This window comes from Pseudopipra pipra, chromosome 2, assembly GCF_036250125.1.
Source record: "Pseudopipra pipra isolate bDixPip1 chromosome 2, bDixPip1.hap1, whole genome shotgun sequence".
Taxonomy (NCBI): domain Eukaryota; kingdom Metazoa; phylum Chordata; class Aves; order Passeriformes; family Pipridae; genus Pseudopipra; species Pseudopipra pipra.
Genome location: NC_087550.1, coordinates 27,947,008 through 27,971,433, shown reverse-complemented (window position 1 = coordinate 27,971,433; position 24,426 = coordinate 27,947,008). Strand labels below are relative to the sequence as shown.

The 24,426-nt window shown below is 44.6% G+C and overlaps 2 protein-coding genes across 3 annotated transcripts in view; one reads left to right on the top strand and one right to left on the bottom strand.

The window, feature by feature from the left end:
* Window positions 1-780: 780 nt before the first annotated feature.
* Window positions 781-18,908, bottom strand: FBXO40 (F-box protein 40). Its single transcript, XM_064644573.1, has 3 exons — window positions 16,395-18,908; window positions 6,851-8,749; window positions 781-4,708 (listed from the first exon to the last, which is right to left on the bottom strand). Exons 1-3 carry the CDS (start codon window positions 16,584-16,586, stop codon window positions 4,511-4,513), a joined length of 2,289 nt encoding a protein of 762 aa, XP_064500643.1. The 5' UTR covers window positions 16,587-18,908; the 3' UTR covers window positions 781-4,510.
* Window positions 18,909-20,604: 1,696 nt separating this feature from the next.
* The window catches only part of KPNA1 (karyopherin subunit alpha 1), a 51,148-nt gene continuing 47,326 nt past the window's right edge, over window positions 20,605-24,426 (top strand). Inside the window, exon 1 of one of the 2 annotated variants that reach the window (XM_064644581.1) lies at window positions 20,605-20,730. The gene's annotated coding sequence lies outside the window, so the exon portion shown is untranslated. Of the gene's footprint in view, window positions 20,731-21,248; window positions 21,268-24,426 lie in introns of those variants that run through there. The other variant, XM_064644587.1, reaches the window with a different exon arrangement.

Below are 24,426 nucleotides of genomic sequence, written 5' to 3'. Positions count from 1 at the left end.
AGAAACTAACTTCAGAGTTATGAACATTATGATAATCTCTCATGATCATAATGGGCCTCAGGCCTATGATTCTGAACATGACATGACAAATTCCTTCACAAAACCATCACTGAACCTACAAAAGATTTGTTAGTTGTAAATAGCAATTAAGTCATAGAGCAGGTGGTCATCAAAAATAAATTTGGAGTGTGTGATCATAATCTCCTTACGTATAAATTCAGTGGGAAGCTAAATAAGAATAGGCCTGCACTGCATATGCATGTTTTGTTTCAAAAGAAATTAAACCCCAAGGAATTAAGACTCTATAGCACGGACTGCAGCAGTAAGGAAACTGTATGTGAAAGATGCCCAGAATTTTTGAGAGGAATGCACAATGTTTCTGGAATGTGCACCCTAAGTAAAGAAGCAAAAAACCCTCTGTAGCTACGTTGATGAACAGCCACAAAAGTGAAGGGAAAGGAGAAAACTTTTCTTCAAATGTTTGTAAGATATAATGTGACATCAATCTGGAATATGGATTTTTAAAAGAAAAGAAAGTTTTTCATCTAAGTAACTATACCAGGAAGGAGAAAGCGACTGCAAAGAAGATGGGGTAAAAACTAAATAAGTATAATTATTTTGTCAAAATTAAATAAATATAAATAATAGTCTTCAACCAGGAAAATGGTAGCAAAGAGTGGATCAGAGGAAAGGACAGTAATGAATATGAGGGTACAGGAACTACCATATATGATTTAAAGGCAAAGCATACATTAATGTGATGAAACTAAGAAAACAAGCTAAGACTTGAATTTTAATGGATTTTTTTTAAAACCATAATAATCTTTATTCTTAAGAAAGCAACAAGGAGTTACAGAGTTTTGCAAAATAATAGGCACTGCTTAAACTTCGTCTCATCTGTGCTCAGTTTTGGGTGTTGGAAGCCTAGTAAAAAAATTCTTCCTTCAAACCAGACTTAGGATACATGTCAGTAGGTGACCTGCCCTTTCACCCCTTAAAAATTATCATCTGCCCCATGTTACTGTATAGCACTGACTGGGAATTTCCAGACCTTTTCTCAAGGAGAAGTGCTTATCCAGGAAATCTCTTGTTTTGGCAGCATACAGCAATATCAGCACTGATAACTCTGTGATTTTACTGAGGCCTCTCAGCTCATGTTTCAGTGATCTGCTGGCTGAATACTCTAACCTAGAACAGAGGCTGTGCCACAGAGTGAGGTCCACTGTATAAATTACAATTCAAAACACAATCTGCATTTCACTCAGTTCACGAGGCTCAACCAAATATCTTGTCAGTAGAAACCAAACAAAATAAAATAAAATATAAAATCTCCATTCCCCTTATGTCTCTGCTCTCCTAAACATCACTCTTATCCTCCAAGTGTCTGTTGAATTGCACTGTTTCCTCCTAAATCATTTGCAGCTCCATCACCTCTTCCATATCCCACTTCCCTTCATTCCTGTGCCCTTTTACCTGTCTCTGCTTGCCTCTTCTCATAACACCTACAATCAGGCAGGTCTCCTCTATCCAAACCCATTACCTTTTCTATTTCCTGTCTTCTGTTGTCATGACTGTTTTTGCTCTACTTTGACACTTCTGATTTCCATGGCACCATAATTTCACTTCCCATTCTTCCAGTGAGAGAAAATGCTGCAAAACATGTCAGCCTGGAGTGTGCAGAGTATTGCTCTTGCCCTTCACAAGACTTGTGAGCAGCACAAGCAAGATCAAAGTCATGAAGATCCAGAATGTGGGGTCTGGACCAAAAGCAGTTTATATGCTTTGCTGGACTTGGATCCCGTTTTCCAGTTCAGATCCCTCCACAGCAATAGACCTATTTCGAAAAACACTAAATGCTCTGTTTCTCTTAATCAAATTCCTCAAGCTGAAATTCAGGAAGAGTTTTATTGGCCAAATTACAAACTTAAAATAGGAGCTAAGGACTTGCTGAACCCAAAATGAAGCATCTTACCTTTTAAATAAGCCAGCATTGTGCTCACCAAGTTAAACAGGACAGGCAAATTAATTTCCTTGCAGCTCCTAAAGCTTCTGCTGACTCTGCCAATGGATAGGACCATCAACACTGATCTAGCTTTGCATGCACCCTCAGATTAATAAAACTGCATCCAACACCAGCCCACAGCTCTCCGCTAGTGATAAATGCGAGATGAAGTGAGAAGCTGACATTGGCCAGGTGGGTACACAGCAGTATAAGGGTGATCTCCACTTCTTTGTACAGCTTTGCCTATTCCAGGGTCAGGTTAACCAGAATAACCTGAAGATGATTGTGGATTTTCAGGTTTCACTTGATGTGCTAAAGGTTAGTTAGCCGAATTTATAGTTTACAGAAGTATACCTATATATTCACAGGGAAAAACGTGTTTCTTTCTGTGTGAATTAACATCCTCTGTCACTCCAGTGTATCCTATAGCAGTACCAGAAGGAAAACAATCCAGTCTCCTAGATGTTCCATGTACACCCTGGCTGACCCCAAGAGACAGAGGTCGTGACATTCCTATCTCTGAACTTCTCCCTGAACCATCATATTTGCAAAGGTTGTGTCCTCCTTGTAGTCTGACTTGGGCACCTCCTGCATAGGGAAGAAGCAGAATCAGTGGCAATAAAGTTGGAACTGAAGTCATGCCATCTCCAGGAGCAGGGAGGTACAAGAACAAAACCCTCTGGAACTGACAGAAGAAGGTCAGGAGTGGAATAGAAGCGGTGCTTATGACACTGACAGTAAAGGTAAAAAGAGCCCAATTCATACCTAACATAAGCCACAATATCAGGGCAGCCAGGGGCAGCCACACCAGTTCACAGCATCCAAGTGGCTGATCATGTGAGAGATTGCTCATAGACTGAAATTTTTCATTGTCTCTTGTACAATCTTGAACACTGACTTACTCTGAGATCCTATTATTTTTTCTTCTTCTTCCCAAATTATCCATAATCTTAATCTTGACTTCATTTTCAAGCACGTGGCACAAATACTGACACTCATGTGTAAAGCTTTATGAGACTTTCCAGAAGGGATCTCTAGGGACAGAAAACAGGGTAACATTAAAAAAAAAAAAGGAACTGCTGCTACTTCTGCTCCTGGGACCAATCCACTGTCCCCACAACTCAGACAATATGCCCCTGAGTGCGTGTGTCTGGAGAAGAAAAACATCCTCGTATGGTTAAAAATCTCACACCGACCACTTAAGCTGTAAGTGTAGACAAGGACTAGCTGCACTCAGCATGGTTTCAGTCACCACGCAATTCGTGCCTTTGATTACCAAGCACTCAGCTCAGGTTCATCAGCAACCTCTGTGGGTAAGAGAGGGTTCCTTCTTGCATAGCCGACTCATCCCAGATGCACCAAGACCAGGGATGGCAAGCGTGGTGTGTGCCCATCCACCTGAGCCAGTTTTCACTTGGCCAGCCCAGGTGAGGAGAGCAGTGGTCCAAGCCAGCAGATATCCCAGCTCCCAGCGAGGTTCTTCTGCCTGAGACAGTAAGATGAAAGTCAGATCTCATGTCCTGAACTTGCACTTCTGGCTACGAACCAGAAGAAAGGGGTGTGAGTCAGTGCCACTGTGGCTGTGCAGTGGCTGTAAGCTGTTGTTAAGCTGTTGAAAAAGTTCATGGCCATTTCAGAGGAATCCCACCTACCACCACACCTATGGCATTTCTCTCTAGTGCCACTGAAATGGGTTTAAATAGTGTAATGAGACAGACACTGCTGGTAACATGCCTGCTTTCTCTCATCTGTTGCCTCAACAAGCCCATTCTGTTTTTAAGTTAGTGTATTTATTAAAAAATAAACCAAATCTTAACCACTCTTCTGCTCTATAAAGCAAGCATTATCTGTACTGTTACTGAATGGGCTGCTGAATGTCTCTTCTTTTACGGAAAAGAATAGTATTTCTTTGACATATGGTTTACAATTGCTTACAATTAGAATTTGCAACTTACAACTGCAAAATCGCAAATTCCTCAGTTCTCACTGGAGTTCTAAAAAATTCCCTTAATTTTGGCGTGTCCTTTTCTTTTGCCCATGCCTCAGAACAGGTTACAAGTCCCTAGGTCTGCCAGGCAGAAGGGCATCTATCTGTGCTCCTAGAGCTTGGCTTTACAGATGGAAACAAAGTGTTCCAGACCTAGTCAAGCCAAGTACATTAACTGCTCTTGCTTCTCTCAGGCACATGGTACAGGAGCAGCAGCCTACCTTCCAGGTTACAAAGACGCCGTTTTCAAACAAGATCCCTATTGCTTTCTTCAAGATGCTGTATTAAGCAAGGAACAGAAACATAAACAGAAAGCATGTGATGTTAGTGAGCAGTGGATGACATTTCAACAATTAAATTAATGCAGGAAAAAAAAAAGCAGGATATTTCAAACACAGCTAGGGAGACGAAAAGTTTTGTACATCCAAAGGAAAGTTGGAAGCAACAGTCTTTACACTTGAATTCCCAAATCTTTATCCGAAGATGCCTGAAGGGAGCATGGCAGAGGGCAAGCAGGTTGTTCAGACTCTGTGCTTGAAAGTAGAAACCAAAGTCTTTCGAGTCTGTTCTCGAGATTCAGACATGCCCGTCAGCAGCACGGGGTCCGTCCTGTGCTCCACTTGGTAGAAGGGACAATTCTTCAAGTGTTCTGACATGCACATGACATCACTGCGCTGCCATTTGTGAACTCTGGAGAAGAGGCTGCTGAACTGCCAGATCTAATATGGGAAAGGGAAAGAAATTGGGGAGAGAAAATGGGGATGGTGGTAAAAACAGAAGCAGATTTTAACTATCTATACATGCTCACAGTGGGTGTGCATTACTCATACTGGACAGGCTAGTGAACATCTGATTGTGCAGGCCTGGCATAAACAAACATGGGGGCTGTATTGTTATGTATCTCATAGTTGCTGGTTTTTTCTGCTTTAGTCATCACCTGCCATTTTTAATGGGGAAGTCACTGACATCATGATTTTCATGGTGTCAATCCAGTGCAGACCATGAGGAAATCGAGGACACCTGACCACTGCACCTCTACAGAAAACTCCATCACATGTGTGGTATGATCCAAGATGTTTATAAAGCAAAGTGACTGCAGCATGCTTATGTGATATGTGTCTAAAGAAACCTGACAATATAAAGATATTCCGAAGCACCTATTGGCAACTACAAAGCAATTACCATTACAACACTGTTATTATTCACCCCACTCCAGAAAACTCTGGGAAATATAAGGTTAAAGTTATTACTAGAGGACATACAAACTTGTAGAAAATAGAAATGTGCAGTTCAACTTGTTTGAACTTGTTTGCAGTGATACCATGCACCACTTAGTGATATACTAGCAGTAGTGATACGACCATGATTAAGTGACTTTAATATTTGCTGTGTACCATTAAATCAAATTAATTTTTAAAGATTTCTTCTGCACAAAAATGTTTCTTCCTCAGGAAGAAGGATAATATGTGGATGTGCCTTGCTGAAGATTGCCTGACCCTGCCCTAGTTCTAAGTAATAATAGCTATGATACACAGTTGTCAAGAAATTTGGAATTACAAACAATGTTTTCAAGCAGAGTCTGTGCATTGGAAATAAGATTACTGTGTGGTCAGTACAGACAGCTAACATGAAAAGGGTTAGAGAGTCCTTAAATTCAATGCTGCTGGTTTGAAATTGTTCTACAATAACTGAAGTTACTTACTCTATGATTGGGTGGCTAGAATGTCTTCCTTTTACTGAAGGAAGCCACATCCTCCAGTAAATTATTTCAGTGGCTAATTCCTGGTTTGGATTGGGCTAATTCAACTTGCAGCCACCAACACTTCGTTACACAGATTTTTGAACTCACCATGCTTCATGTTTTCTCTTAAAAGAGAGTACTTTATCTTAATAAGAAGTCATGAACTGCTACGCTTCCATTTGATAAGAATCAAGAATTAGAGATCTACAGGGCTCTGCTTGAAAGCCAGGTCCTTAGATAATTTCTGGGAGTCTCTCCTGGATCTCTAAATTCTTATTCCTAGATCTCTGTCTTGTCTGCTTGGTCAGGCTGAAGTGCGTCATGCTACTCTTTCAGTTTTATATGATGGTGGACTTAGTGTTAGGTTAATGGCTGGACTCAATGATCTCAGAGGTCTTTTCCAACTTAAATGTTTCTATCACTATACGATTTGATGTTAGAACAGCCACAAGGCTATCAGCTAGAAAAAACCCCCCTGTAATAACTAATGTTCAACTAGGACTTAGACTGAGTTGTGTTTATGTATTTCTTCCTAAACAACCTAAACAGCCAATAAGGGTAGCAATTTTCCAGTACAAACAGTGGGAGACCAGCTTTGCAGAAGGTGGTTTCCTATACCTATGCTGCTCCCTCACTCATGGTAATCCTATAAACAACTAACAAACCTTGGGGTTTGATGTGAATGCCTGAGCCCCTTTCACAGCCGTCTCTCCTTGTTCTTTACCTTTTTGGCATTCTAAAGCATTTTGACATACCTAGATTGGCTTGTAAAGAATAAAAAAAGTATGAACATCAAGTTCTTCCAAAATCCATGGGTAATGCTTAAATATCAGGAATTCTTAGTTCCCAGTGCCTAAAAATGGTGCACATGCAAACGGGTTACTCAAGACAAGCTTGGGTGGGGACTTTCTGCCAGTCAGAAGATGTCTAGTTACACCTTCCTGCCTTTGCTAGATGTGCTGTACTTTCCAGCCCTGCCCCTGACAACAAACCCTTGCGCAAATTCACAGCCTCATGAACCTTCCTCACATCTGCATGCTTATCTGCAGCTTTTCTCGCTATTCTTATGTTTATCTGATGAGAACTCTTGTCTTTTTTTCCCAGTGTCACAGTCACTTGCCTTTTTGCGAGCTTTCCACGAAGTACCACCATGGGAATATCTTTTTTTCTCCCAGACCAGCAGGACCATTCCCCTCTCTTGAAGAAGAGTGGCACAGATGTCCCTCATGAGCACTGACACTTGTGATAGTTGAGATAAACTGAAGCTGTCCAGAAATCCCGCAATGTACTTGAGCACTTCCACTGGGAGGCTGCTCAGCAAGTCCTTACTTCTTCCTCGATGATCCACTGTGAAATTGCACTTTCCTGGTTCAGCAAGAAGGGTGTCCACCTCTGGCTTAATAGCAAATGTCTTGAGAGGCTTGCTGTATATAACCTTGGCCTTAAGTCCATCAGGGCGGAAGTGATTTTGAACAAAAGGACATCCCAGGTAGGCCAGTGGGCAGCGATGCTGGAACCATCCATCCAGACATGACTGGATATCAGCGTGCACATTCTTGAAGTGGGATGGGAACTCATCTCTCCTGAAGAAATGACTGCAAGTGAACGTGAAAGCCGAACTGCTTTTGTTGTGTCTTCTGGTTACGCAATCAGTGTAGAGCTCCATGTGGAGTTCTTGTGGGCTTTTTTCATCCAGAACATCTGCTAGAACAGCATTGGAGGAGAAGGGCTCCAAAGAAAAGCTGTATGTCTGTGTTGCAAAATCTACGAAGAGTCCATCGATACCCCTTGCTTCAGAGATCTCATGGCCTTTCAGCTCTTTTTCCAGAGCACACAGCAGTGTGGCTTCAACTATATTTGTCTTAGGTAGTTCTTCTATGTTTATTCCCAGTTCTGAGGTATCCACTGACTTGTCTGAAGTTGGCATCTTGTGGCCCAGTGCATCTCCTAGTCGTGCTCTTTTGCCACAGTAACTAACTGGCACTTTGAAGGTGTAGACAGTCTTCACCTCCTGGGCTTCCAAGTTCCCATAGACAAAGTCTTTTTCTTTGGGAGTGCAAGCAGCCATCTGGCCAAAGCGGATGAGCATTCCACCATGATGTACCAAATACATGTTGTAATCACCTACACCAACTTCCTTCTTCAGCCTCTCCAGGACCCCATCTTGCCAGGGAGCCATTCCTTTCAGTTCTCTACTCGGTGTTACTTGTTCAGGCTTTTGGTCCTTTGCCTCTTCTGCACCGTCAGGTCCTTCCTTTGCCTTCTCTGTGGAGCTGGCAGCATGAGAGGCTGGTGCTGTCTTCTTGGAAGCCTCCTCTGTCTTTTGTCCTGTGCTGGCTGCTGAGCCCGCAACCTGGCAAGCCAGGAGCTCTTTGCTGAAAATGTTCTCCCAGGTTTTGTAACTTCCCAGGTCCATTCCCTCTTTATCCTTTGCCAGATCTTCACGCTCACGTTGGCTGAGCTCCGGCAACTGGTCTTTGCCCTCTTGGGAACCACAGGCGACGCCCCCCACAGCACCTGCTTCACCACCCGTGGCTTCATCCAAAAGCTCCTCCACTTCATCCTTTTTCCTCCACTCTGGAAACAATTCGGCTATTTTCAAAGTCCTGAAAAGTACCTTCTGGTCTCTGAGTGCCAAGGCTGTGTCCAGACACTCTTCATTTAAGGTCTCCTTCATAATATTCTTGTGGAGGGTGGTGTCTGAATCCACGTTTGGCCAGCGATTCCACTCCATCGAGCAGCAGACAACACTGGCTGGACAGACCTGGAGGTGCTTCCCCAGCTTAAAGCGGGCCATGGAAAAAGGGCAGCCATAAGCTGAGTTGAGGCAGGAGACCTGCTCAAAGGGACAGAGCAACTGGTGCTCCTCCTCCTTGCACATGTGGAAGGTGGCCCCGCAGTGAAGGCGGCAGCTGATCACCACGCAGGAGACGGAGATCTCAACTGGTGCGCGGCAGTGCCGGCTGAAACATCTCTCACAGTGTCTGTGCTGCCCAGGGGGAGCTTTCTGGGCCCGGTGCTGTGTGTAGCAAAGACAAGACAAGAGTTATTGCCTGAAGGAGCAAAGATGGCCACAGACCCTCCATGCTCATCCTTGGTTTCTACACATTAGGTGCTCACATGCACTCCTAGCAGGAATAAAGTTGTGGGCAAATGACTGCCAGCTCTGTACAGTCACATATCAGCTCTGATCCCCACAGTACAGCGTGGTCTGGTAGCAGCACAGATATAGATAAGGTCCTTACTTGTTAGCCCAAGCAGCCAGGGTTTGGGAGCGAGTGGTTTTCTATCCCAGTATTTACACTGGGTCTTTCTAAACCAAGCTGCTGAAATCAAGATTGCCAGAGGCACAGTGAAGGAGCATTCCACTTCCTCAACATTGAGTAGGAAAAATTACATTCCTTTTTCCTCTCTCCCACAAAAACATGAATGTTGCACAAATGAACCTCCCTTTGCTCTACACCAGCAAGGTTGAGAATGAGAATTATCTTCAGGATACCAGTTCCCAGTGCGGAAAACAGCCTGGGTAAACGCTAATTTGCCTAGGCTTATTTACTCTGCTTTCCTGGTTTACCTTCACGCCCCTTGATGATGCCTGCATGTTGTGGAACAGAGACTGCAGGGAACTTTCCTTCAAGCAGGTTATTTGCTACTTCTACTTTATTCAAAACCTGGAATAAAGTGATGCCTTGGTGTGAGTTTTGGAGTGAAGCTCCAGAGTGTAATGGAGGCTTGTTGCAAGGTTATACTCACTCCAATAAATCCATTTTCTTTTTTCTTTTTTTACAAACTGTCTTTCCCCTTCTTCCCTTTGCTGCCACCAGTGAATGCTGATAGGAGGAAGGAGAAGATGGCAGGTATGGTTTATTCCATGCTCTCCTCTCCATACCACCCTGTGCAGATAGGGCAAATGGGGAGCGACAAAGATCTAACCTCGACAGGGCTTTTCCCTTCATACAATGGTGCAGGGGAGGCCAGCCTGCTCATGTTTTCACATGGTGTCTCTTTGAGAAAGAATCCATTTTTCTCCCTTCGGGATTTGTTTTAGATCATGATCATATAAAAACTGGTCACCACTGCTCTGCTTTCTCTAGTTCACCTTATGTACTTCTGACAAGTCAGTGTCAAACACTGCCTGGTACTTAATAGGTGACCCTAAGCTGATCACATTTTAGATCCATTTTATGAGGGTGTTAGTGACACCACAAGGGGCCAGAAAACAGAAAAAGAGGTCCCAGGCAACAAGAATAAATAATACTAGTCTCTGTTTCATAAATTCAGCTGCCACCAGGCAGCTCCATGAATTTAAAATTTGCAACCAACAGACTGGATTAAAAGAACAAGTTGATGTGCCAAACCAAATGTTTCAGAAATTTAAACGAGTTTATTATATAATTAATATATGTTATATATATTATTTACATGTATTAATTAAATGTTGTCTTAAGGAAGACTGAATTTCTGTTCTCACACTTCCATAATAACGTGGCTTCAAGTATAATTTTTTTCTCTCCTCCCCTTAAAAACCTTTTCCTGATGTCCAACAGCAAAAAGCAGAAGTAAAAGAACATGATAAAAGGTTATCACTACCAGATTACTATGTTTGTGTCACAATGAACCACTGGCTTCAGTTTCATTATTGCATTTCTCATTCTTCCCCAGTCAATTAAATCAGTTTAATGTAAAAATAATGCACTTACAAGACCTCCTTCAAAAAGATCTCAGTTCCCCTTGCTCATAATATATCTACTCTTGCAATAATTCCAGATAATAGCTGTTAATCCTTCCTACAAATGGAAAACCAGTCCAACAGTCCAGCACAGTCCAACAGTAAGTGAATGGAGATGGTGGTTATCATGAGGCATGCCTCCTGTTGTACAAAATTCAAGAACATATGAAATGAAATTCTGGGTCAAACCAGAGGTCCATCCAGCCCTGAAGTTTTCTTCAACAATGTCTGTAAGATATGTTGATTAGGGGGTCCTTTCCCCTCACACACAGTTGTTGGATTATAGAACTAGAGGCTGCTCAGTCACTGCTTAGAGCTACTTCCCTGGATATCTTCAACAGGGTATTAGTAACTTGGCCCAAAGAAGAGCAGCTGCAAGCAGCAAACTCCCGACTTCTAACCTCCTGCTCCTTGCTGTAAGGGCTGCATTCCAGCTTGATTCAGCCCACCGTGAGTCTTTGTGGAAGCGGAAAAGCTAATTATAAGGAGGAACTGGAGTTCTGTTTTCAAATAGGACACAGAGTGCTGTTCTTTCTTTGTGAAAATGGGAAAAAGATTTTTGACAAGTCTTCCCACCACATCTTCTATGCAGTAGGAACTACCATAGGCCCAATAGACTCTTGTTTGGCTCTGAGAAAAAACAGATATTTGTAGCAAAATAATTAAGACTTTGGGTTCTTTTTAGCTAAGATTAAAGAGAACACAGTAGTGTTTACCTAGGTGTGAGTGCTTTTGCAACCCCAGGCTTAAGTGACCTAGCCCTTAGGAGAGCTGTGCTGCAGAGATGGGCTCAGGCTCAAGGAGAAGAGATGCTATGTGAAGCTGCTCCCCCTCTTTCATGAAGGTACTGTCTTAACTTGCTGTCTTTCACACCCCGGCAATGGAAGTCACAAAAACACTGGAGAAGGAAAGATGTCTGGTAAAGGCAATGCTCCTGGGATCCTGCACTAAAGACCACACACTCGTGTTTGAATTTGACTTGTATTAATTGCTCAACACAACTTTGTTCCATCTTTTGCTATTTCCAGTGCTCATCAACGCCTGCTTACAGCTCCTAGTGAATCAACCCCATTCCCTCTTGGCCCTGCAGGATAAAGGAACACACCCTTGGTGGTCCCTTTACTCAGAGACTTACATTCTGAAGTATAAGGCTCAAGTACCTTCACCTTTGCATGGAAAGAGCTCCAGACAGTGATGCAGAAAACAGTATTTTGTAACTGCCCATTATAACATCCCTGCCCTGTCTTGGGAAGCACTGGCTTCTGCACAGGGGTGACACCAGAGTGCAGGCCAGGGTGGCCTCAGCCACATCCAGCCCTTAAATACACGTGGTTCAGGGGGGCATCTGTCCTGATTTAGGCTGTTTGTTACACCTACATTTATGTGGCTCAGAGAAGCAGGAGACACAGATAGATTTGTTTCATATTGGCAGCATCCTTGCTGCTCTCATTCTTGTAGCATTTTGCTGCAAATATAATCTCTAAAAATAGTCCCAGTCATGACTTGCATAAGGTCAGAGGAAGGCTGGCTACATTACACCGCAATAAAAACACGAATGTATTGTGTGAACAATACTTTCCACTGCAAAAGTAACTCTTGGGGAGAAATAACTGATAAATAAAACTACATCAAAGGCACAGGCCTTATTGTTCTCCAAAACACAGAAAGGACTGATTGCAAAGTTTCTGGAGAGGAGCCTGCTTTCACATTGCTGTATGCTGAAAGAAACCCCATCTGAATCATATGTAGAGAAAGAAAATACATGCTTTGTTTATGAAAAGTGACCATATCAGAGCATTCAGATGCAGAGTCAGTCTTCGTCATTATTCAGGTATTTTTTTAATTGAGTTTACCTCATCTCTAACTTGCATATGCTGTTCTTTTCAGACAAAAAATGTTTATGTCTCTCTTCTCATTGTTAAATCTGTGAAGCTAGAGGACAGGAGGAAGGGACAGAGAATTTTTTCCTGATATTTATCAGGGTTTGAATGCTGCTTCTATTCTGACATGCTGATAATCAGGAGCTTTGTATTTTAATTGATGATCTAGTTAGCTCTGTGATTCAGTTGATGGTATTAGTGTCAGCACACAAACTACAACTTTCAGAACCCTCAGCAGAAAGTTTACAAATTTTTTCCTTAGTAAGTTTGATACATAACATCCAGAGGCAGGTGACACACAGATATGTAAGGTGAGGAAACGTTTCTCTAAAGATGTACACTTCTTGTTTCCCTGCAACTTGCAAAATCTTTTAAGATCTGGGTTAGAAAAAAAATAGCAAACCAGAAATGCTAACTTCAATCATGTTCAAGCTACTGTGCAAGAAAGGATGCAAATTACAGTCCACAGTCTGTCCACTTTGGTAAATCTTTATTTTTAGACTGTCAAGACAGCAAATCAAGTAAGGCTTAAAAATATACAGCTGCTATTTTAACTGCAGCTATGTTTGTGTCTGGAGCAGATCTGTTCAGTGACAATAACTGACAGTTTATAAACCAATTAGGATTTGTTTTCAGGAAATAAACATTTAATTCAGTTGCAGTCAATTAGCCAAAATAATACAGGTGTATTCTTATTTGGTATGTGCTATATGTGACTGATCATTTGACATACTAAGGTCATACATCGTACCTGAGCTCTTTGCACAGAATCAAGGGATACCTCCCATTTTGAAGAAACATGAAAAAGGGCCACTCAGAAACCCCAGGTAATGACCCTAATGAGTGCCTCTGAGATGAGATTGTGAACAAACTTAAAACAATCTTGTTAAATTTTACAACAGGATAATGAGCTCTTAAAAAATCTCAGGAAAATTTGCATCCAAATGCTGGAGCCAAGAATGATAAAGTTACATATAATGTTACAACAGAAGAAATGTGAATGCTTTTGTTGAATGTATAGGCAGATAGGTGATGTTCTCTATTTCTTTTAATCCTTGTTACCAAGTATATCATGTTTATCTCATTTTTATAATATTGAAATCTCGAGGTAAATAATTAATTAATAACAGAGTTATTAATTTTCTTACAGGGTTTTTCAGTATATTTAATATCTTAGATCTGAGAGGGTTCACAATCAATAAAGAATTTATCTTTGCAGTACTAGAGGTGCCCTTAAGGTTGAAAGACACTGTTGCCTCTATTTGGCAAATATACAGATAAAGAATAGAAATATGAAAATAACTAATATTTTATATAAATTTATGTAATATATTTTATATATATAATATTTTATATAAATTTATATAATATATTATATATATATAATATATATTATATAAATAACTATACATGCCAATCATGGAGATGTTCAGGTTCTGATGTTTCACTTGCAGCTGATGCATCCTGCACAAAACCCCTGGCAGAGCCTGCTGTAGAATTACATTTTCTAGGACACCATCTAAGTCTCCTTAAACTACACATTTTCCTTTCGTGCACCATTCTTCCTCAGTCACTACTTCTTAACAACCTGGGCAAGAAATCAGACTTGGGTCTCCTTTGCTAAACAGATACTTTTATTTTTTAGAGCTGAGGATGAAAACACTATGATTTCACAGAATATTCTGAGTTGGAAGGGACTCACAAGGATCATTGAGTCCAACTCTTAAGTCATGGCCCATATGGGGATCAAACCCACAACCTTGGTGTTATCAGTACTATGCTCTAACCAACTGCACTGCCCATTGGAAACCATACTGTACTGCATTTGTACAGGAGCCCAAGTCCTCTTAAGTCCTGTTCTTTGATACAAAATAAAAAGCAAATCCAAGCATGCCACCACCTGGAATCACAGTGACCCCTAAGTAAGTCAAACCCCACCCCTCAACACCGACAGCAGGGACAGCCTGGGTGACCGCCTTGGCATTAGGCATAGCAGGTCACTGTCCTTCTGGCACACCTGCTCTGCAGTTGCCATTTGGACTGATCTTGCACGTACATGTTGCCAGCCAAGATTTAAATGAGTCAGGCAGTGAATATGGTACAGCTCAGGGTAGGTGGAAAGAGAGAATAAAAGGTATAGACGAAATTGAGATCAACAACGTTAATAACCCTCTAGCGAGCATGAGCAAGCCCTAGTTTTGAGATGACCTTGAAAAAGTTCACATGGATTTTCAAGAGGCACTTTGATTCCAGGGCAATCCTCGTGAACCTCAAATCCTCAGTATAAGACGTGAAGAGGGAAAAGGTTTTCCAGGAGACAACTGACCTGTTAGATAAACCCAAAGGTGGAAGAATGAAGCTGTGACAATTACGGAGATACTCCCTTTATTTTTTAGCTGGGGATCATCTGGCTAAGGCTGTGGTGTTTCATGGCAATAGCCATTAGTTCAGACTTACTGAACAGGTTGGAATTACTTTTTACTGAAAAAAACACTTAAAAATTTCAAGGATGGAGTAAGTCCACAGTATAGTCCATCAGCTGGGCAAAGACTTCAATCTATGTTCCTTGCTTTTCTTCCAGAGCACACCCGCTACTCAGGTTCTCACAGCAACACATCACCTTCTCTTCAGCTCCCTAAACCTGACATGCAGGACCATGGAGCTCAAGAGAAGCTGTTACACCATCAGGCCTCCTCCCCACCTGGAAAATCTGTGCTGCACACAGGCACCAAAACTTGCTCGTGCAATTTCTGTTTGGTGAAATGCACCAGCGCTGGTACAGGAAAAACAGGGGAGAGTTTGGAGTGGTGAGGCACAGATAACACAGGGCACTGCTGGTGGAAACCTCACCCTGGACTCCCCACTGTGAGACCTGGATCAGCAATATTTCGTGCTCCTCCCTACTTGGTGCAATGTAGCCATAGCTCAGCTAAGACAAACCCACTCAAAAATTTCAGGTGCTGAAGTGGTCCCCTGAGCTGGTGGCATGGTGCAGGGTAGCCCAGAATCAGCATCTTGTGCTGGGCATGTTGGGGAGTCATGTGGGAGACAGACAGGACAGGAGGCTGTGACATGGAGCTGCTCTGCTGCTCCTTGGGCATGGGAGGGGGCCCTGTGCTGTCCTTGGTAGACACGTGAGTCAGGCAAACTCTTACTTTGCATAAGTAACTGGTAAGTCAGTTTGGTCTTGGTTTGAGTTCAGCAAGTGCTTTAAAACAGTAAGTTCCAGTCTAGTTGCAGTTTGAGGGAAAAAAAGGAATGGTCCAAACCATGGGTTTTTCTCCTGTGGCTCAGGTTCTATTTTACACTCCAGTAACAATCTCATTAACATACTTTTCTGAAAACTTACTGAGACAATCTAGTGAATGGCTTTAAGCAAAACATAAGGCAGCCCAAGGCAGGTGCTCAGTTTAGAGAATTTCAGAGCTATTGGTTAAGGTCTAAGTCATAAAAAAAACATAAAAGAGATTCATGAATAAAAATTGTTAAGCAGCCACAAGACTAAATGGTACAGTAGTACCTGTAACCCTTGTAATTCTTACTTCACCATTCATTCAGTCTGGATTGCCAACATAAAGTTTGCAGTCTGAGTCTACAAAACTCATTAGATTTTAAGTCTGAGCACTTTTGCCACAAGATTGCTCTTGCCTTTCCCCTGACCCTTACTGTATCTCCTTGTCTTACTTCTCTTCAGAGTTTCCTGAAAATTACAGAGACTGAATTTTTGATTTATCATCTGACCCGCTGCTGAAGCTCCCATGTTACAATCAGCATCTTAGTTTTTAAAACCCTGGATACAGTACTGCAAACTACAGCAAATTCACTGAATATATTATGGAGGGGTTTTTTTTAGAGTAGTATGTCACAAAAGTGCTCACAGTTACCAGCTGCCTCTGTTTTAGGGTGTCATTTAAGACATCTCATGGTTATTCTACTTCATCTTAATTACTAAGGCTGTTTTGAAAATGTCTTGATTTTCACAGCTCAATAGAGTAACCATTACACTGCATAAGGTCTGTCCAGTAAAAACTCCAACTCTATTTAAAAAACCTTACCTTGATCATAGAGCCCCTGTGTGTGTACCAAACACTTGCTCTCCTGGTTGTGCTCAGCTGGGCTGAAGTGAGGTGGGTGAGGGAGAACTGCAAGCAAAGAAAGAGAAGAGAACAGAAGGACACGGAGCAAGCCCAGGCAGAAACATCAAGTAGTTTTGGGATGTTAAAAATAAAACCTGTGCATGTGACCATGTAGCTCAGCTTACAGAGCGGTCTCTTTCACTGTATTTGTTAACGCTGTCAGTTCTGGAGTGGTATTTCACAGACAAGATGAGAGGCAGAAGCAATAATACTCTGTGCCCCCTGTATGAGAGGAGAAGATCAAAACCCTTCCCAGCTCCTTGCTGCTCTCTGATGGTGGTTTTCCCTTTATGACTTAATTCCCCTTGGTGCTCACACCAGTTTGTGGTTTCTGCTGTTGGAATTGTCACCCCAGCTCCCATTTTCACCAGATTCAGCAGGTGGTGCAGACAGCAATGGTGGGTTTCCAATCTGTCCACCAAACAGGGTGGACAGAAAAGAGAGCAGGAACGTCCCAGAGCTGAGCCGTCAGGCAGATCTGCTTGCCCACCTCCTGGGGACCCCCAGGAGACTCCCCAGCTCATCCCTCCACTGCACAGGGAAAAGGTTCCACCAGCCACCAAGGGCAAGCCTCAGGGAACAGCTCCCAGTGTTACCCTTCCTCAGCCAAAGCTGGGGAAGCAAAGGAGCAAAGGAAAGCAGCCATGTTCTACAGCCAGCATGGACCCACAAAAGCATTTTGTGGTGAGTTTTATGGTGAGCATTTCATACTGATAGTGAGTACAAACAGCTACTGTGTGTCAGTGAGATTCAGGGGTGCAGATGGGGCAGGCACTGCTTCTCCCTGGTGGGTGCTCACCTCATCTGGCTGCAGACACCTCTTGTGACCCTGCTGCCATACGTGGCCACCTTTCATCACCTCAGAAACACAGCACCACCCCTTTTGGCTGTGGCGGCTCTGAGATCCTAAGTCCTGATGAACTTGTTACTTTGCCTTATCTTTCTCTTTCCCTATCTGTGATTCCCCAGTGACTCTCATAGTTTGAAACAGTCCAGGCAACTGTTTTCATTTTTAGGGCTGAACAAAATGTCAGTGGGTGACAACCAAGGCTTGCTGGTGCCAATCGCAATTTAGTAGTGCTAAATATGGTTAGCAGTCTGGCTCCGTGGCCTTTTTTAGAAAGGGCTGTATTATCATGATACCATTTTCTGGCATCTCACTGCACTGTGGAAAATGAGAGCCCGTAGTAGTATGCCTAAACCCAAATTTCACCCAGTCACAATGTGATCGCTGATCTGTTTACCCTGTCCACTCCCACCCTCATCCCCCCAGTTCAGGGTCACTCATTAGCCTTCAATGTTGTTGTCATCTTTTAGAGGCTGTGTTTAAAAACATGCTGGGGGTATGACTAGCTTTTGTGTGAAGTAAAATTCTTCTCAAAGTTCTGTATTACTGGTTTAGGAGTAAACACCCTCCATTTGAATTAACCCAGATTACTAAAATACTCAGGACTTCAGAAGTTGTTGTCAGAAATGAAGCTCCCTTCTGTCTTAATTTTACCAGCACCTGATGTCAGCCTGGTTTTAGATCTCTGTGTTTTCAGACAGTCTGAACTGGTGCTTTTTGCTCTTCCATGCATTGCTCAGTGATCACACAGACCCAGACAGTCTGGACCTGTCTCACTCTGTTTGGTACGCTGCCTCACAGCCACGTCTAACACAAGCCCACAAGTTTTGCAAATCCTTCCCTGCAGGTGATGACTTTAATCAAAAAGGCACCATGTGTGGTGGTCTTTTAGGGCAGGGTATCACAAGACACACAGAATGAACATAGTTCTCCGTGCCTGAAAATGTGTACTTGGTAGAGAGAAGGGAGAAGAAGAGCAGAGAGACAGGAAACAGGAATTCATCCTTGTACCTGCAGCACACCATTGCATTAGCTTAGCTGCACCTGAAAGCAGACTTTTATCAAAACAAGGAGACTTTGAAGAACTCTGCTGCCACCCTTACCTGTGCTAATTTGATTCAAGGTATGTCAGGAATGCCAACCAATACTGTAACCAGACCTCCTGCTGCAGTACAGATATGCTTAGGTAGGATGCAAGAAACATGAAATCTCCGAAAGAAAAGTGTAACTGTTATTTATTTTTTTGTGCAAATGCTTTGGGAGAAAGCTGTTGCCTGTCTGCTTTAATCTATCTTATCTCAATTCTATGTGTAGAAATGCCATTCTTCTATGTGAAGCCCTATGAAATACACCTATGTACATGATATGGATATGTATGATATATACAAATATACACATCTACTGATATGGGAAAATTGGGTGATATCTGGTAGCCTGAGAGAGGTGAGGCCTCTGCAGCTCCATGCCCCCATGCAATAGCCTGGTTGAGCTTGTATTTCCCAGTAGGCACATGCACAAATCCACATATACACCTCTCAAACATGGACACAGATTACACATCCAGCCACACAGAGCACTTACACACAGTGCCAGCGGCCTCATCCCCCCTCCCACCCAGTTTGGCTGAGCAGGATGGAGGTGTGCTAGTGAGCATCCATGTATATTTATATATGTATACACACACACATGGGCAGAGTCTCTCCCTCCAGCAGCTTGGCTCAGGTTGTCTGCCCAGTAGTTGCCCCTTGATCCCTGGTACCCTCTGGTACCAGGTACCCTCTGGTACCCTTGGTCTCCCAGTAGTAAACTCCCTGTGGTGGTTTTGCCCCCAGGGATCCCCAGGCCTCTCAGGCTTTTTGGCAGCTGGATGGGCCTTCTCTGGTCGCTCTGGGAGCTGTCTCCTCCTTCACAGCCTTTTCCTGGCTCCCAGGCCCCCTTGCTGGATAGTTGTGGCTGTTCACACTCACCTGCATGCCCATGCCCAGTGCTGCTCCGGGGGCACAAGTCCAAGCTGCTGGCACCTGGATCCCTCCACACCATTACCATGTGGTAATGAAAGGCCCTCACCCAGGGCAAATTGTGAAAGAAGTTTAGTGAGAAGACGGGACAGGCTGCACTGATAAGGTGCAGGGCGTGGCCAAACCATCACAAACCACTTACACACTATTGGCCCTTTTTATTCCCATGTCCCATGCTTGTTTCTCCACAAGTCACCTAAATCCCTTCTGTTTCTGCCCTGAACACCCCTTAATGCATCCCGTGCAATGCCCAAATGCTCTTCCCCTGTATCCCATTGTGTGTCCCACACCCCTGAAGGCAGTGACACCCCCAGTCCTAAAGGTGCTCTGGGGCTGAGGCTCCCCTGGCAGGGGGCTGAACAAGGTGTCCCTTCTTCTGAGTTCTTAACTGGGGTTTCCAGCTGCCCACCCTCGAGATGGGCCTTTGGTGGGCTGATGGCTCCTGGGATGGGCCCGGCAGGGCGCTTCTTGGGCTCCTCCTCCTGCCATCCTGTCCTCCTCTGTGGCTGTGCGGGCCGGCTTGTGCCACACAATCCAATGTATGCGGCTATCGCATCGTACTCCGTGGCTGACTGGCAACTTATCATGGCTTTCCGTGCCGTCTCTGCGGTCAGTGACGGCCGCTGTGTCTGTCCCTGTCACTGCCCCCGTGCCTGTCGCTGCAGCGGGACCGCCCGTGGCACCGCGAAATGGCTCCGCTGTTCGCCGCACCCGCAGTGACGCGCTCTGCGGTGACCCCGAGGCCACGGCTATGGAACCTGCATTAACTACGGCGGAAACATCAGCCCGCTGCGTTATCCCGAGCTGTAACAGCCCCCGGGGCATCCCTGTCACTTTCACTGCCTCCCGGTCCGGAGCTCCCTGCCGGCGGCGCTGGCGGGCGGCGGGTTACGGCCTAACACTTCCCTGCCTTTAGCAGCTGCTGCACCACTGCGGCCACCGCCATCCCCTTCGTGCCCGGACTCGCGACCCGCCCTCCCGTCGGCCACCACCGCCGCCCCTCAGGCGTGGAGGGAGGGAGGCGGCTCCTCCTCCCCGTCCCCAGACCCTCCCGGGCGCGGCGCCGTCGCCCGCTGAACTACAACCCCCAGCATGGCCCGCGGAGGGACCGATACCCCTGGCCAGCGCGGGGCGCGCGCGCTGCATGCCGGGAATAGTAGTCTTCCCCCGGGGACCGCACCGCCCCTCATGAGGGCGCCGTCGGTCGGCCGGTCTCGCCGGAAGGGCTCCCTCTCCCAGAGGGCGCCGCGGCGCCCCGCGCGCGTGCGCAGTGCGGCGGCCAGCCAGCGCCGGGCAGGCAGGGAGGGAAGGAGGGTGGCGGGGAGGGAGCGGCGCTCGCGCGCCTCGGGCCCGAGAGGAGACAGCGCGGGGCCGGCGGGGCCGGCGGCAGGTATGGGGGGCGGTGGGGGCCCGTCACCGCGGGGTCGGCGGGGCGGGAGTGGCGGCGGCCGGGCGGCGCGCGGGGCCGGGTCCGCGGGGAGGAGGGAGCGGGTGTGGATGGGCTGAGGGGCGGCCCGGGCCGTGGCGGGGCGGGGGTGGGGGAGAGGCCCGTGCCGGGGGTGCCGCGCGCCGCGGGAGCCCCCCCCCGCCCCCGGCACGCGCGCGCGCAACAGGCGCGCGGGGGCCGCGTGCGGGGCGGGGCCGCCGCCGGCGCGGCGGGAACGGCGCGCGCGTGGGCCGGGATCGGGATCGGGACCAGGACTGCGCGGGGGGTGCGGGGAGAGACCGGACCCTCCTGCCCAGGGAGAACCCCCGCGCGGCCGGACGGGCTCCCTGGGCTTCTGCTGTTGGCGTGGCCGCGCGCCGGCTTTGGAAGTCTCCGGGATTGGCTGCGGGACTCGGACTGCTGCGGGACGGGGTGTGAGGAGAGGCAGAGCCTCAGCTGGACGAGAGGACATAGTCTTAAGCTGCACCAGGGGATGTTCGGGTGGGACATTAGGGGAATTTCTTCACTGAAAGGGTGGTTTAGCATTGGAATGGACCGCCCAGGAAGGTGGTGGAGTCGAGGTGTTTAAGGAAAGACTGCAAGTGCTACTCAGTGTCATGGTCTAGTTGACAGGGTGGTGTTCGGTCATAGGTTGGACTCGGTGATCTGAGAGGTCTTTTCCAACCTGGTTGATTTTGTGGTTCGGTGGAAGGGAAGGGAAACTTTCTCCTGGGTCTTCCAAGCTTTCCCTTCCCCCCTCCCCCCGCCGGTGATGTTAGGTGATCTTACTAAAGCTCTGCCTTCTCCCTGCAAACATCACTTCGTATCCTCACATTATCCCACCCACAACGTTATCTCTTTGACTCCTTGCATACGATGAAGGGTTTGCGCTCGGTGGCCGTTTCCAGTTGTCCTATTCTAGAGACCGCATCCGGCAGAAACTCGTCCCATTCATAGTCCCCAAGTCTGTGTTGCCCGTACCGCGGCACATGGAACGATGATTTTAAGCTTTGCCTCTTGAGGGCGTTTCATGAAAACTGAAACTCCGAGCTGAAAAGATACGTCATGAGCTGTGAAAATACTGGGCTGCTGTTTCTGCAGAATTCCCAAATGGTGCTGAATGGTTGTGTTTAATGGTCCCTTTATCCTTTATTCAAGCTGCTGTTCTTCTGGATTTTTTTGTTTGCTGGCATATTTTCTGCTTTGACTGCTTGATGTTAATGAAAGACTCAATAAAGTTGGGATATGTCTATGAGCTCTCAGGAAATGGGATTTTAACTTTATCCCTAGAAACTAGTTATTTTAAAGCTACTTTGTATATACCTCTAACAATTAGTAGCTAGAATAGAGTAGTTAATTAGTAGATTGTAAATAGAGTGTGAATTAATATATTGAGTCAAGCTAATCTTTGAATTTGTCCTTGTTTTTTATTGTCACTTCACTGTTCTCCCTTCAGCATTACCACCTGCACTGACATGTGAACTGGCTCGTTCAAAACAGCGTTTAAAATTCCTGCTTGAGCTGTAGTTGCACCTTTTAGTTACCCTTTAGAAATACCCTTAGGCACAGGGGAAATGAGTGGTAGCTCAAGGCATGGTAACTTGAGATGACATGCGAGGTAGAGGTTCTTCTCAAAGGTAGAGGTTTTTCTCAGCGTGGGTTCCCTTGTCACAGTCTTTTAAACATATGCAATGATGCTTCGCTCCTGAGAAGTGCTTCCCTTTCTGAGAAATGTGACTATTTTGTGGGCTTGGCTCCCTCATTGGCCCCCAACTTCTAAACAGAGTCTTGGTTACATCGCATCTCTCATTCTAACACTGCACCAGGATGTTTGACTTTTGCTGTCAGAGTGCCATACGTTGATTTTTTCCAATGTTATCTCTGTTGATGACTTCAGAGCTGGCTTGCTGGCGTTTTATTTCAACTTCAGTGTTTCAATACGGTGATCTTTTCTTTCTTTTCTTATTTCTTTCCCTTCTGTGTGAATAAGCTAAAGTGAACAGAATGGTACTTTTTTTTTTTACTACCCTGTATCTGACAGGCTTGCTTTGATAACTTTCTGTTTGTCCCTCCATAAGGTTGGGGAATTATTCTTCTAAAGTGTTTTACGATTTCTCGAGGGGACAAATGGGGGACTTCACTTTGCTTTTGTGTTCTTAACAATAAAAGTTTACTTGTTAGGGCAACAGTAAACAACTTGCTAGGTTGGAAAATTTAACTTAGTGGCAAGAGGTTAATGGGTGTAAAACTGCCCTCCTGAAAAACTGAAATCAAGTTTATGCAAAAAAGCATATGGCAGATTAAAAAAATGGTGATGTGATTTAGGGTTAGGGATTTTAATGTAGATTTGAAACATAAGAGATATAGAAGAACAGCAGCAAATAGCTAATTTATTGTATTTCCTTAAATACTTCTGAAGGCCAGAGGGAATAGTGAGTGAGCCTAGTAGGCCATGAGCAAGTCAAGAAAAATAAAAGCTATTAAAGGAATTACTCACTTGATGAAATACTCTGAGTGGCTGAAATATCTGAACAGGAGGTTCTGGAATGATGTAATGCACAAACAAGTTAGAAAGACCAGGCCACTTCTTTTTCAGAGAACATGAGTGGAAGCTGAACTGATAAGAAAATTATTCAGCTTCATACTGAGGGACTAAAGCATAATGAAAGTACTTGTTTAAATAATATAATAATAGTAATGAGAAAAATGCTGATGTAAATTGCAGAGCAAAGGGGCAGCATTATAATAGGAAGTCAACTTTTTTCCACTCGGCAGAAAAAAAAAATCTGGTCTGTTACAATTTTTGAAGTCTGTCAAGCAAGTAAGTGGATTAAACTGCCCGATGTTATTTCCAAGAATGAACATGGAGTTTTCAAGATACAAAATGCCAGCAATAGAATGCAAAGCCTGTAGAAATATCTCTGCCTTGGAGAAGGTAGAGTGATTCTGGAAAAACAGCAAAGGTAAGTTTAAACTAAAAACTCAATGGAAATCTCTGCTAAATATAAAATCTGTGGAACAGTAGGACTGGAAATTATATTATGCCACCTCATGAATATCTTGAACTGCATTAAACATCATGCAGGCTTAATAATTCATTTTGAGGATAAAAAATAGAGGCAGTCTAAGACAGGTGACATTAAATTTCCTCTCCCCAGAATTGGTTTATAAAGGATGGTGGTGGGAGGGTATGAAAGGGTGTTAGAAAGTGATGGTAGACTGGACATCATGGGGTCACTTCTGTTGGTCCATTCATGTAAGACAGGAGTAAATGGAGTTCAGTGACATAGAAGAAATTTTGAATTGGGATAATGTGAATACTTTCTTGAAACATAATTAATGCTTAGGGTCATGAGGAGGCAGAAGCTAAAAGCATTGGAACTGAAAGAAATACAACTATTCCTGGATTTGTATGGAGAGTAACAGACTCTGAGTTTGCAGAGTGTGACATAAGGCTTAAGATTTAGCTAGTCACCAGCTGCTGACAGCTTTCCTTATGATCCAGAGTAATTATTTTATCTTTTTCCATTTTTATTTGGTAGTTCAGACTCTTGTCAGGCTCAGCAGGAGGATTCATGTGTTCTGCGAGAAGCTAACTGGTTTGATGCTTTATTTTAACTAAAGTTGAGATTAAATGTAAGTGATATGTCAGTTCTAGAA

Coding starts and splice junctions, on each gene's coding strand:
- FBXO40 (XM_064644573.1), bottom strand. CDS start 16,586: ATGGTCACATGCACAGGTTTTATTTTTAACATCCCAAAACTACTTGAT. Junction 8,750..16,394: donor ACAGGGGCTCTATGATCAAG/GTAAGGTTTTTT, acceptor TGCTACACACAG/CACCGGGCCCAGAAAGCTCC. Junction 4,709..6,850: donor CGTGGAAAGCTCGCAAAAAG/GCAAGTGACTGT, acceptor TTCCCATATTAG/ATCTGGCAGTTCAGCAGCCT.